At 43.0% G+C, this 15,000-nt stretch overlaps 1 protein-coding gene across 10 annotated transcripts in view; it reads left to right on the top strand.

The window, feature by feature from the left end:
• Positions 1-15,000, top strand: part of LOC143280209 (uncharacterized) — a 181,390-nt gene that overhangs the window by 135,521 nt on the left and 30,869 nt on the right. For all 10 annotated transcript variants that reach the window (XM_076584831.1, XM_076584840.1, XM_076584841.1 and 7 more), the window contains 2 exons: positions 1,055-1,127; positions 6,126-6,255. In XM_076584831.1, coding sequence (XP_076440946.1) covers positions 1,055-1,127; positions 6,126-6,255 — 203 coding nt within the window. The remainder of the gene's footprint in view (positions 1-1,054; positions 1,128-6,125; positions 6,256-15,000) is intronic.

The following is a 15,000-nucleotide window of genomic DNA, read 5'->3' on the forward strand; positions in this document are numbered from 1 at the left end:
AAGTCAGGTGTTGTCTCTACCTGACGCCATAGGTAAGTCAGGTGTTGTCTCTACCTGACGCCATAGGTAAGTCAGGTGTTGTCTCTACCTGATTCCATAGGTAAGTCAGGTGTTGTCTCTACCTGACGCCATAGGTAAGTCAGGTGTTGTCTCTACCTGACGCCATAGGTAATTCAGGTGTTGTCTCTACCTGACGCCATAGGTAAGTCAGGTGTTGTCTCTACCTGACGCCATAGGTAAGTCAGGTGTTGTCTCTACCTGACGCCATAGGTAAGTCAGGTGTTGTCTCTACCTGATTCCATAGGTAAGTCAGGTGTTGTCTCTACCTGACGCCATAGGTAAGTCAGGTGTTGTCTCTACCTGACGCCATAGGTAAGTCAGGTGTTGTCTCTACCTGACGCCATAGGTAAGTCAGGTGTTGTCTCTACCTGACGCCATAGGTTTACCTGATTCCATAGGTAAGTCAGGTGTTGTCTCTACCTGACGCCATAGGTTTACCTGATTCCATAGGTAAGTCAGGTGTTGTCTCTACCTGACTCCATAGGTTTACCTGATTCCATAGGTAAGTCAGGTGTTGTCTCTACCTGACTCCATATGTCAGGTGTTGTCATCTTCTCTGCCTGATTCCATGGGTAAGTCAGGTGTTTACTCCTTTCTTTAAATCAAATGTCTTTTCACTAAAAGTGATATTAGATGTGGGGGCTAGGGGGTTTGTTGTTGTTTTTCGGATGGGGGAGAGTGTGTGGGAGGTGGGTGGGGGGGCTGTTTTTTCTGTGTGGATGAGTGTGTGGGTGTGTTGTAGGTATTGTGTTGATCGTTGTGAGTTTTCTCTGCTGTGTGGGGCGTTTCTCACTCCATTCACATTCAGTCAAGAAAGAGCAAAACACAGAAAAGGCTCACCAAAAAATTCTGCAGTAAAAGTTTTCACCAACAGCCACACTGTTCATGTCCACACAGACCGTGCAGTCCCGCCCCGCCACCCCCTCCCCCCCCCACAGCCGCCGCCGCCACCCTCCCTACCTCCACACACTAGTGTTTGGTTTTGATGTTGCAGGAAACCTGAGCAACCTGACCACGCTGAAGGTGGATGACAACCAGCTGACCTCACTGCCCAGGACGCTGGGAGGGTCAGTGAATCACAACACTCTGTGCATGTTCTGATGTAGTGCAGTGTTGCAGTGAATCACAACACTCTGTGCATGTTCTGATATAGTGGAGTGTTGCAGTGAATCACAACACTCTGTGCATGTTCTGATATAGTGCAGTGTTGCAGTGAATCACAACACTCTGTGCATGTTCTGATATAGTGCAGTGTTGCAGTGAATCACAACACTCGCTGCATGTTCTGATATAGTGCAGTGTTGCAGTGAATCACAACACTCTGTGCATGTTCTGATATAGTGCAGTGTTGCAGTGAATCACAACACTCTGTGCATGTTCTGATATAGTGCAGTGTTGCAGTGAATCACAACACTCTGTGCATGTTCTGATATAGTGCAGTGTTGCAGTGAATCACAACACTCTGTGCATGTTCTGATATAGTGCAGTGTTGCAGTGAATCACAACACTCTGTGCATGTTCTGATATAGTGCAGTGTTGCAGTGAATCACAACACTCTGTGCATGTTCTGATATAGTGCAGTGTTGCAGTGAATCACAACACTCTGTGCATGTTCTGATATAGTGCAGTGTTGCAGTGAATCACAACACTCTGTGCATGTTCTGATATAGTGCAGTGTTGCAGTGAATCACAACACTCTGTGCATGTTCTGATATAGTGCAGTGTTGCAGTGAATCACAACACTCTGTGCATGTTCTGATATAGTGCAGTGTTGCAGTGAATCACAACACTCTGTGCATGTTCTGATATAGTGCAGTGTTGCAGTGAATCACAACACTCTGTGCATGTTCTGATATAGTGCAGTGTTGCAGTGAATCACAACACTCGCTGCATGTTCTGATATAGTGCAGTGTTGCAGTGAATCACAACACTCTGTGCATGTTCTGATATAGTGCAGTGTTGCAGTGAATCACAACACTCTGTGCATGTTCTGATATAGTGCAGTGTTGCAGTGAATCACAACACTCTGTGCATGTTCTGATATAGTGCAGTGTTGCAGTGAATCACAACACTCGCTGCATGTTCTGATATAGTGCAGTGTTGCAGTGAATCACAACACTCTGTGCATGTTCTGATGTAGTGGAGTGTTGCAGTGAATCACAACACTCTGTGCATGTTCTGATATAGTGCAGTGTTGCAGTGAATCACAACACTCTGTGCATGTTCTGATATAGTGCAGTGTTGCAGTGAATCACAACACTCTGTGCATGTTCTGATATAGTGCAGTGTTGCAGTGAATCACAACACTCTGTGCATGTTCTGATATAGTGCAGTGTTGCAGTGAATCACAACACTCTGTGCATGTTCTGATATAGTGCAGTGTTGCAGTGAATCACAACACTCTGTGCATGTTCTGATATAGTGCAGTGTTGCAGTGAATCACAACACTCTGTGCATGTTCTGATGTAGTGCAGTGTTGCAGTGAATCACAACACTCTGTGCATGTTCTGATATAGTGCAGTGTTGCAGTGAATCACAACACTCTGTGCATGTTCTGATATAGTGCAGTGTTGCAGTGAATCACAACACTCTGTGCATGTTCTGATATAGTGCAGTGTTGCAGTGAATCACAACACTCTGTGCATGTTCTGATATAGTGCAGTGTTGCAGTGAATCACAACACTCTGTGCATGTTCTGATATAGTGCAGTGTTGCAGTGAATCACAACACTCTGTGCATGTTCTGATATAGTGCAGTGTTGCAGTGAATCACAACACTCTGTGCATGTTCTGATATAGTGCAGTGTTGCAGTGAATCACAACACTCGCTGCATGTTCTGATATAGTGCAGTGTTGCAGTGAATCACAACACTCTGTGCATGTTCTGATGTAGTGCAGTGTTGCAGTGAATCACAACACTCTGTGCATGTTCTGATGTAGTGCAGTGTTGCAGTGAATCACAACACTCTGTGCATGTTCTGATATAGTGCAGTGTTGCAGTGAATCACAACACTCTGTGCATGTTCTGATATAGTGCAGTGTTGCAGTGAATCACAACACTCTGTGCATGTTCTGATATAGTGCAGTGTTGCAGTGAATCACAACACTCGCTGCATGTTCTGATATAGTGCAGTGTTGCAGTGAATCACAACACTCTGTGCATGTTCTGATATAGTGCAGTGTTGCAGTGAATCACAACACTCTGTGCATGTTCTGATATAGTGCAGTGTTGCAGTGAATCACAACACTCTGTGCATGTTCTGATATAGTGCAGTGTTGCAGTGAATCACAACACTCGCTGCATGTTCTGATATAGTGCAGTGTTGCAGTGAATCACAACACTCTGTGCATGTTCTGATGTAGTGGAGTGTTGCAGTGAATCACAACACTCTGTGCATGTTCTGATATAGTGCAGTGTTGCAGTGAATCACAACACTCTGTGCATGTTCTGATATAGTGCAGTGTTGCAGTGAATCACAACACTCTGTGCATGTTCTGATATAGTGCAGTGTTGCAGTGAATCACAACACTCTGTGCATGTTCTGATATAGTGCAGTGTTGCAGTGAATCACAACACTCTGTGCATGTTCTGATATAGTGCAGTGTTGCAGTGAATCACAACACTCTGTGCATGTTCTGATATAGTGCAGTGTTGCAGTGAATCACAACACTCTGTGCATGTTCTGATGTAGTGCAGTGTTGCAGTGAATCACAACACTCTGTGCATGTTCTGATATAGTGCAGTGTTGCAGTGAATCACAACACTCTGTGCATGTTCTGATATAGTGCAGTGTTGCAGTGAATCACAACACTCTGTGCATGTTCTGATATAGTGCAGTGTTGCAGTGAATCACAACACTCTGTGCATGTTCTGATATAGTGCAGTGTTGCAGTGAATCACAACACTCTGTGCATGTTCTGATATAGTGCAGTGTTGCAGTGAATCACAACACTCTGTGCATGTTCTGATATAGTGCAGTGTTGCAGTGAATCACAACACTCTGTGCATGTTCTGATATAGTGCAGTGTTGCAGTGAATCACAACACTCGCTGCATGTTCTGATATAGTGCAGTGTTGCAGTGAATCACAACACTCTGTGCATGTTCTGATGTAGTGCAGTGTTGCAGTGAATCACAACACTCTGTGCATGTTCTGATATAGTGCAGTGTTGCAGTGAATCACAACACTCTGTGCATGTTCTGATATAGTGCAGTGTTGCAGTGAATCACAACACTCTGTGCATGTTCTGATATAGTGCAGTGTTGCAGTGAATCACAACACTCTGTGCATGTTCTGATGTAGTGCAGTGTTGCAGTGAATCACAACACTCTGTGCATGTTCTGATATAGTGCAGTGTTGCAGTGAATCACAACACTCTGTGCATGTTCTGATATAGTGCAGTGTTGCAGTGAATCACAACACTCTGTGCATGTTCTGATATAGTGCAGTGTTGCAGTGAATCACACCACTCTGTGCATGTTCTGATGCAGTGCAGTGTTGCAGTGAATCACAACACTCTGTGCATGTTCTGATGTAGTGCAGTGTTGCAGTGAATCACAACACTCTGTGCATGTTCTGATGTAGTGGCAGCGTTGCAGTGAATCACACCACTCTGTGCATGTTCTGATATAGTGCAGTGTTGCAGTGAATCACAACACTCTGTGCATGTTCTGATGTAGTGCAGTGTTGGCCTGGTGGTAGCGTGTCCGCCCAGGAAGCCAGAGAATATGAGCCAACTGGTTCAAATCCTGCACTTTCCAGTCTATTATTCCCCCCTTCACCACCAGACTTTGAGTGGTGGTCTGGATTTTTGTCACTTGGATGATGAATGGAGGTCCTGTGTGCATGCTGTCGTCTTATCACCACTGTGGTGGTGCAGGGTGTGTGCATGGTGCAGGATGTGTGCATGCTGTCGTCTTATCACCACTGTGGTGGTGCAGGATGTGTGCATGCTGTCGTCTTATCACCACTGTGGTGGTGCAGGGTGTGTGCATGGTGCAGGATGTGTGCATGCTGTCGTCTTATCACCACTGTGGTGGTGCAGGATGTGTGCATGCTGTCGTCTTATCACCACTGTGGTGGTGCAGGATGTGTGCGTGCTGTCGTCTTATCACCACTGTGGTGGTGCAGGATGTGTGCGTGCTGTCGTCTTATCACCACTGTGGTGGTGCAGGATGTGTGCATGCTGTCGTCTTATCACCACTGTGGTGGTGCAGGATGTGTGCATGCTGTCGTCTTATCACCACTGTGGTGGTGCAGGATGGCCCAGTACATCACTGGTGACAATCTGTGTTGTGGACAAAAGTGATATATATATATATTGTTGTTGTTGTTGTTGTTTGTTTGTTTTTGTTTTTGTATTGCTTTTTTCTTACTGTCTGCAAGGTTATTGATATTGCCATCAAAGTGGAATCTTCAGAATACAGCCCTTTCGTTGCTGTGGGTTCTTTTATGTGTGCAAAGCACACGCTGCACAAGGGATCTCAGTTTTGTCTTTGTATCCGAAAGACCAGCATCCTGACCACCACTCAAGATCTAAGGGAGTAGGGAGTAAAACTCCTGGTCTGTCCATGGGACTGGAACCTATGGGCACTGGCTTCCTAGTCAGGCACACGACCATCAGGTCAGCGCTTTGATGTTGAGATAGGGGAGGGGTGATTTTGATGGGGCTTGGAAATGGGAGGGGGATGAAGGATGGATGGGAAGAGTCCCTGACAGAACACAGAGACAGAGCAAACAGGTTTACCTGTGTAATGTAGATACTAAGTGAAAGGGAAAAGTAAGATGGGGGTATTGATCTTTTGTGTAAATGAAATCACTATCAACAGTGCAATGGGTACAACATAATTTTCTTTAGAAAAGGGAAGGGGGCTGGGGGGGAAGCAACTGGTGGTGGCACTTGCTGCCAACATAAAACAGCAGGAAAATGAGGGAGTTTCACATGTTTGAACATTGCCATGGGGACAGAATATTTTCTTGTTAAGTATTTGTTTTGAATGGCACATCTGTAGTGTTATTGTCAAGACGTGCAAGACAAGTCATTCAGACTGTTTCACTGTCAACAGACTGACATCACTGTCAGAACTGAACGTGAGTGTCAACGACCTGGAAGATCTGCCACCCAGTATTGGGCTGCTGCGTAACCTGCGCACCTTCTACGCTGATGAGAACCTGCTGTCCTTCGTTCCAGCAGAGGTAAATTGTAATTAATCAAATTAGACAGGATTAAAGCACAATGTATGCTGTCGCAGAATCAAAGGTGAATCAATACCTGTCATACACAGACACTTTAAACAAGTCATTGTGGAGAATTAATACCTGTCATACACAGACAGTCCATACAAGTCATTGTGGAGTGATTTTTGATGAATTGGACTGCCCTGCTGGGGGTAGTGGTTTTGAAATCATGGCAGAGTTTTTGTGCAGTGTGCATTTGCAGTGCAGATGTTTTGGTAAATTAGCTGGGTAGTTTGTTAGTTCTTCTGAGTAGTTTCATACTTTTAGGATCAGTCAACAGCTTGACAGCAGTTGTTTGGAAATCATTATGAGAGAGGAGCACAGTTTGAATGTTGGATGTGTCATGGCAATGTTCATCATTCTGTGTAAATACCATGTGAACTGGCTGTGGTACATTTCAGAATAGACTCTTGTGTTAGTTTTCAAAAAAACAACAACAAAGAAACAAACAAACAAACAAAGGGTAGGTGTTTTCTTGCCAGGCCATTATCTCTCACTACGTTTCACTAGCCTGCCCAGTATTAGAGTATTTGTTTCACTAGCCTACCCTGTATTAGAGTATTTGTTTCACTAGCCTACCTTGTATTAGAGTATTGGTTTCACTAGCCTACCCTGTATTAGAGTATTTGTTTCACTAGCCTACCCTGTATTAGAGTATTTGTTTCACTAGCCTGCCCTGTATTAGAGTATTTGTTTCACTAGCCTGCCCTGTATTAGAGTATTGGTTTCACTAGCCTACCCTGTATTAGAGTATTTGTTTCACTAGCCTGCCCTGTATTAGAGTATTTGTTTCACTAGCCTACCCTGTATTAGAGTATTTGTTTCACTAGCCTACCCTGTATTAGAGTATTTGTTTCACTAGCCTACCCAGTATTAGAGTATTTGTTTCACTAGCCTACCTAGTATTAGAGTATTTGTTTCACTAGCCTACCCTGTATTAGAGTATTTGTTTCACTAGCCTACCCTGTATTAGAGTATTTGTTTCACTAGCCTACCCTGTATTAGAGTATTGGTTTCACTAGCCTACCCTGTATTAGAGTATTGGTTTCACTAGCCTACCCTGTATTAGAGTATTTGTTTCACTAGCCTACCCTGTATTAGAGTATTTGTTTCACTAGCCTACCCTGTATTAGAGTATTTGTTTCACTAGCCTACCTTGTATTAGAGTATTGGTTTCACTAGCCTACCTTGTATTAGAGTATTTGTTTCACTAGCCTACCTTGTATTAGAGTATTTGTTTCACTAGCCTACCCTGTATTAGAGTATTGGTTTCACTAGCCTACCCTGTATTAGAGTATTTGTTTCACTAGCCTGCCCTGTATTAGAGTATTTGTTTCACTAGCCTACCCTGTATTAGAGTATTTGTTTCACTAGCCTGCCCTGTATTAGAGTATTTGTTTCACTAGCCTGCCCTGTATTAGAGTATTTGTTTCACTAGCCTACCCTGTATTAATTTGTTTCACTAGCCTACCCTGTATTAGAGTATTTGTTTCACTAGCCTACCCTGTATTAGAGTATTTGTTTCACTAGCCTGCCCTGTATTAGAGTATTTGTTTCACTAGCCTGCCCTGTATTAGAGTATTTGTTTCACTAGCCTACCTTGTATTAGAGTATTTGTTTCACTAGCCTACCCTGTATTAGAGTATTTGTTTCACTAGCCTGCCCAGTATTAGAGTATTTGTTTCACTAGCCTACCCTGTATTAGAGTATTTGTTTCACTAGCCTACCCTGTATTAGAGTATTTGTTTCACTAGCCTACCCTGTATTAGAGTATTTGTTTCACTAGCCTACCCTGTATTAGAGTATTTGTTTCACTAGCCTGCCCTGTATTAGAGTATTTGGTTTCACTAGCCTACCCTGTATTCGAGTATTTGTTTCACTAGCCTGCCCTGTATTAGAGTATTTGTTTCACTAGCTTACCTTGTATTAGGGTATTTGTTTCACTAGCCTGCCCTGTATTAGAGTATTTGTTTCACTAGCCTGCCCTGTATTAGAGTATTTGTTTCACTAGCCTACCCTGTATTCGAGTATTTGTTTCACTAGCCTACCCTGTATTAGAGTATTTGTTTCACTAGCCTGCCCTGTATTAGAGTATTTGTTTCACTAGCCTACCCTGTATTCGAGTATTTGTTTCACTAGCCTACCTTGTATTAGAGTATTTGTTTCACTAGCCTACCCTGTATTAGAGTATTTGTTTCACTAGCCTACCCTGTATTAGAGTATTTGTTTCACTAGCCTGCCTTGTATTAGAGTATTGGTTTCACTAGTCTACCCTGTATTAGAGTATTTGTTTCACTAGCCTGCCCTGTATTAGAGTATTTGTTTCACTAGCCTACCTTGTATTAGAGTATTGGTTTCACTAGCCTGCCCTGTATTAGAGTATTGGTTTCACTAGCCTGCCCTGTATTAGAGTATTTGTTTCACTAGCCTACCCAGTATTAGAGTATTTGTTTCACTAGCCTGCCCTGTATTAGAGTATTGGTTTCACTAGCCTACCCTGTATTAGAGTATTGGTTTCACTAGCCTACCCTGTATTAGAGTATTTGTTTCACTAGCCTACCCTGTATTAGAGTATTTGTTTCACTAGCCTACCCTGTATTAGAGTATTTGTTTCACTAGCCTACCTTGTATTAGAGTATTGGTTTCACTAGCCTACCTTGTATTAGAGTATTTGTTTCACTAGCCTGCCCTGTATTAGTATTTGTTTCACTAGCCTACCCTGTATTAGAGTATTGGTTTCACTAGCCTACCCTGTATTAGAGTATTTGTTTCACTAGCCTGCCCTGTATTAGAGTATTTGTTTCACTAGCCTACCCTGTATTAGAGTATTTGTTTCACTAGCCTACCTTGTATTAGAGTATTTGTTTCACTAGCCTACCCTGTATTAGAGTATTTGTTTCACTAGCCTACCCAGTATTCAAGTATTTGTTTGTCGATGTTGCATGTTTTTCATTTTTGCTAAGGATGGGAAGGATATCAATTAGGAAGGAATATAAAACCTTTACCTCTCAGTTTTTTCCCCATTGATTCATATTCAGTGACGATGAAATTTACGAGTCGATCTATGAATGCAAACTGTTAATATGTGCTTCTTCCAGTGAAAAAAGAACCCAATATCTTTATGGTAATTGTTTATGAGTATGCTATGAGAAATATTGACCTTATTCTTGTATGATTTGAAAATGAAGAAACTTGGAATACATGTGCAACAGTCAAACAGCAAAACTACAAGTGAGCCAGCTGAACTGAATTCACAGGGTTGGGAGGGTAGGGGGGATGAAATAAAGGAATTGAGTCATCAGTTCCCAGTGGCAAATCCTCAAAATGATCAGTATAACATTGACGATTGCATGATGGTATGAGCACATGGAAAAAAAAATTACTAAAAAATTCCCTTCTGCCTTGAAATGGAGATAGGGGGAGAGGGAGACAAAGACAGTTTCAGTTTCAGTTTCAGTAGCTCAGGGAGGCGTCACTGCGTTCAGACAAATCCATGTACGCTACACCACATCTGCCAAGCAGATGCCTGACCAGCAGCGTAACCCAATGCGCTTAGTCAGGCCTTGAGAAAAAAAAGGGGGTGAATAAATAATAGATAAATACATAAAAAAAATAACTGCTACCTCTCCTAATAATATGTATAAGGCGCAAAAACGTGATGAAGTCAACTATGAGCGTACATAAATAAATAATGATTATAATATACAAAAAAGTAATAATAATAATAATAATAATAAATGAATAAATAAAAAAGACAACAATGATGATAAATAAGCAAATAAATGTAAAACATGGAGACACACATTCACACATACACCCACATATGCATAACAGATATGCACCAAACATGCAGTTTCACAGATATGAAAGCACAGTCAAATACACATAAACGTACATGAGCCCCAACAAACACACACACACACACACACACACACACACACACACACACACACATTACCCTGCACCTCCTCTACCCCCTTCCTCCACACACTCATTTCTAGGCTACGTATCACAGCTTCCATGGCGCACACACACACACACACACACACACACATACACACATACATACACACACACACACACAGATGAACACTTGTACAAGCACACACACATACGCCCCTATCCCCCACCCCCACACACATATATACAAAGATATATATATACACACCTGCACGTTCCAATATTCCGTTGCTCCCACAGTGTAGGCATGCATACACACACATACCTCATCCTCTACCCCCCCTCACCCCCCGCATCCCCCAGCGCACGCCCCCCCTACCCCCCCACACACACATACGCACATGCACAGAACTCTCCTGACACTTGTGTACACTTACACCCTCACGCTTGCACAAAACACACTCAAACACACAGACACACACATACACACAAACACACACGCACAGAGGCTGCCACAGATTGGCCGCAAGAGGGATGGGAAAAGATCTCTGATGCCAAGAATGTGGAGTCTAGTGTGTTGCTCAGTCTATTGTATTTGGAAAAGCCCACAGAGACTCTGTTCCATTTTGAAGAAATTTGCGCAATGTTGGTTTGGAAATGATGCCGATGTTTGTTTGATTTGCAAAGCATCGTGCTCTACCTTTCATGCTAGACTTATGGCCGCTCCCTCTCTCTGCTTTTATTTCTTTGAGGCGATTGATGGTGTGATGGCCTTGTACCTGTTCTTTTTGATACTCTTTGACTTTTCTGAGGATTTCCGATTTTCCTAGATGTAGGCCGCTCGTTGGTGTTGCGTTACCAGCAAGTCTGTCAGCTCGCTCATTTCCCTTAACACCTGCATGTCCCAGGCAGTATGACCATGTGAGTTTTTTAATCTGAAAGTTGCGCATTGCCTTATGCCACTCTGGGCTTACTATTTTCAATTTTGTGTATGAGGTTCATTGAGTCAGTTAGAATCATGGCATGTTGGTTTCCGGGCATATGGATGGACGATAGCCACTGGAGGGCATGTGTCACAGCTTCAACTTCCATCGTTAGGCTGGAGGTTGTGACTTTGTAGGCAGCATTCTCTTCCCTAATTGTTTTTCCATTTTGTTTCGCAGTGAATCCCCAACCGGATTGGTCTTTGGTGACTGAGCCATCTATGTATATGATGATGTCCTCTTCTTTACTGTTTTCTTCTATGAGTAGCTTCACTTCCGCATCAGTTTTGCCCTCTTGCCATTCCCGACAATGTCTTCCTAGAGTGGGTGAAATGGCTGTGTTGAATAGATGGTTGAGGTTTTCGGGGTTTTTCTCCCATTCTTTTGTTTCTTTCAGGTCTTGTAGTCAGCATACTAGCTGGATTGTGTCTTCTGCTTGCCCCATCCATGATCTTCCTTGTCCTAGACGGCTGCCTTTTGGTTCTTTGACTGCGTCATGCAGTGGGTTTTGAGGGTTTTCTAATGCTTTGAAGTAGGTCTTAACCTGTTCTAACTTGTTTCTGGCCTGCACTGAAGATGAAAGACACAGAGAGACAGAGAGAGAGAACACTGAACACTGAAATGTTCAATGTTCCCCTTTGACGAAAGACACAGAGAGACAGAGAGAGAGAACACTGAACACTGAAATGTTTAATGTTCCCCTTTGACGAAAGACACAGAGAGACAGAGAGAGAGAACACTGAACACTGAAATGTTTAATGTTCCCCTTTGACGAAAGACACAGACAGAGAGAGAGAACACTGAACACTGAAATGTTTAATGTTCCCCTTTGACGAAAGACACAGAGAGACAGAGAGAGAGAACACTGAACACTGAAATGTTTAATGTTCCCCTTTGACGAAAGACACAGAGAGACAGAGAGAGAGAACACTGAACACTGAAATGTTTAATGTTCCCCTTTGACGAAAGACACAGAGAGACAGAGAGAGAGAACACTGAACACTGAAATGTTTAATGTCATTAGCTGTAAAGCTCTAGTGACATAGTGTGTACAATCAGAGCAAAAACTGTGCAAGAGAGAGAGAGAGTTTAATTAAAGGTTTGTAACTCATCATCAAACGTTCGTCAACAGCATGATGCACCAACTGGGGTTGTTCCCCTTTGACGAAGTTTTGCCCGAAAACGGGACCATTTCTTCAAAAACACATCCACAAAGAGTAGCAGCACAAACTTGTGGATCTATCTGACATGACCAGCAGGAGGGAAGGGGGCACTAGTGTGGCTTGAGAAGGGAGCTGATGTGTTAGAAGGTGTCAAATAGAGCAGCCAGGGCACGACTTGGGACATGGTTGAGGGTTGCTTGTGGTCACTTCCACGGACGTATGGTGAACAGGGACATGGTTGAGGGCTGCTTGTGGTCACTTCCACGGACGTATGGTGAACAGGGACATGGCTGAGGGTTGCTTGTGGTCACTTCCACGGACGTATGGTGAACAGGGACATGGTTGAGGGTTGCTTGTGGTCACTTCCACGGATGTATGGTGAACAGGGACATGGTTGAGGGTTGCTTGTGGTCACTTCCACGGACGTATGGTGAACAGGGACATGGTTGAGGGTTGCTTGTGGTCACTTCCACGGACGTATGGTGAACAGGGACATGGTTGAGGGTTGCTTGTGGTCACTTCCACGGACGTATGGTGAACAAGACTAAAACGGAACGGAACAGAACGAATGAAACAATTTTTTTTTTTTACTTCCCAAACGCAGGGGAGTAAGTCCAAATGCTTATTATTTTTTTTTATCCCCAGTCTTTAAGGACAAAAAAGTCATTAAAGAGAAAAAAAAATTTAAAAAAAGAAAAGAAAAAAGAAAGTGAAAATTGCGTGAGTGAAGACTTTGATGTATGTGTAATGTTTGTATGAGTTTTGTTTCTTCCTACCATCCTTCCTTCATTCCTTCCTACCATCCTTCCTTCATTCCTTCCTACCATCCTTCCTTCATTCCTTCCTTCCATCCTTCCTTCCTTCCTTCCTACCATCCTTCCTTCATTCCTTCCTACCATCCTTCCTTCCTTCCTACCATCCTTCCTTCCTTCATTCCTTCCTACCATCCTTCCTTCATTCCTTCCTACCATCCTTCCTTCCTTCATTCCTTCCTACCATCCTTCCTTCATTCCTTCCTTCCATCCTTCCTTCATTCCTTCCTACCATACTTCCTTCATTCCTTCCTTCATTCCTTCCTACCAATCTTCTTTGTCCCTCCCACCCTTCCTTCCTTCCTCCCCCCCCCCTTTTTTTTCCTTCCTTCCTTTCTTGCTGAATTCCTTTTTTCCTTTGTTCCTTTCTACCTTAATTCCCTCCATCTTTCCTTCCTTCCTTCGTGTCTTCCTTTCCTCTCACTCCCCATTTCTTCCTGTCTGTCTTCCTCCCTCGCTCCTCTTCTCCCTTCCTTCCTTCCTTTAACTTTCTTCTTTCTTCCCTCAATTCTTTCCTCCCTTCCTTTAACTTTCTTCTTTCTTCCCTCAATTCTTTCCTCCCTTCCTTCCTGCCTTTAACTTTCTTCTTTCTTCCCTCAATTCCTTCCTCCCTTCCTTCCTGCCTTTAACTTTCTTCTTTCTTCCCTCAATTCCTTCCTCCCTTCCTTCCTGCCTTTAACTTCCTTCTTTCTTCCCTCAATTCTTTCCTTCCTTCCTTCAACTTTCTTCTTTCTTCCCTCAATTCTTTCCTCCCTTCCTTCCTTCCTTTAACTTTCTTCTTTCTTCCCTCAATTCCTTCCTCCCTTCCTTCCTTCCTTTAACTTTCTTCTTTCTTCCCTCAGTTCTTTCCTTCCTTCCTTTAACTTTCTTCTTTCTTCCCTCAGTTCTTTCCTTCCTTCCTTTAACTTTCTTCTTTCTTCCCTCAATTCCTTCCTCCCTTCCTTCCTTCCTTTAACTTTCTTCTTTCTTCCCTCAGTTCTTTCCTCCCTTCCTTCCTGCCTTTAACTTTCTTCTTTCTTCCCTCAATTCTTTCCTCCCTTCCTTCCTGCCTTTAACTTTCTTCCCTCAATTCCTTCCTCCCTTCCTGCCTTTAACTTTCTTCTTTCTTCCCTCAATTCTTTCCTCCCTTCCTTTAACTTTCTTCTTTCTTCCCTCAATTCCTTCCTCCCTTCCTTTAACTTTCTTCTTTCTTCCCTCAATTCTTTCCTCCCTTCCTTTAACTTTCTTCTTTCTTCCCTCAATTCTTTCCTTCCTTCCTTCCTGCCTTTAACTTTCTTCCCTCAATTCCTTCCTCCCTTCCTTTAACTTTCTTCTTTCTTCCCTCAGTTCTTTCCTCCCTTCCTTCCTTCCTTTAACTTTATTCTTTCTTCCCTCAATTCTTTCCTCCCTTCCTTCCTCCAGTCCTTGCAATCTAATTTCCTTTTTCCTTCTCATACCTCCCATCCTTCCTCCCTTCCTTCCTTCCTCCATTCCTTCCTTCCTTCCCCAAACCTCTCTCTGGTCACTTATACACCTTGATACTCAGACATGAATTTTTCCTTCTTTGCTGAATGTGTGATGTATATCTTTGTGTTTGCATTTGCACAGTTGTCAGTGTGCACATGCGTGTGTGTGTGTGTGTGTGTGTGCGGTTCATTTGCCTTCTGCATATCCTTGTCTTCACTATATCTTAAGGTATTTACAAGTTTATTTGTTTATTTTGTCTGTTTATTTTCATTTTATGTCAATATTTCACACAAACCTAGGGTAGGCTCTCAAAACCTGAATGTCAGGCATCTGCTTTTTTTCTTGCTTTTTTTCTTTTTTCAACAGCAGATGTGTAGAGTACATAGAATCAGCCCGCTC

This window comes from Babylonia areolata, chromosome 3 (genome assembly GCF_041734735.1).
Source record: "Babylonia areolata isolate BAREFJ2019XMU chromosome 3, ASM4173473v1, whole genome shotgun sequence".
Taxonomy (NCBI): Eukaryota; Metazoa; Mollusca; class Gastropoda; order Neogastropoda; family Buccinidae; genus Babylonia; species Babylonia areolata.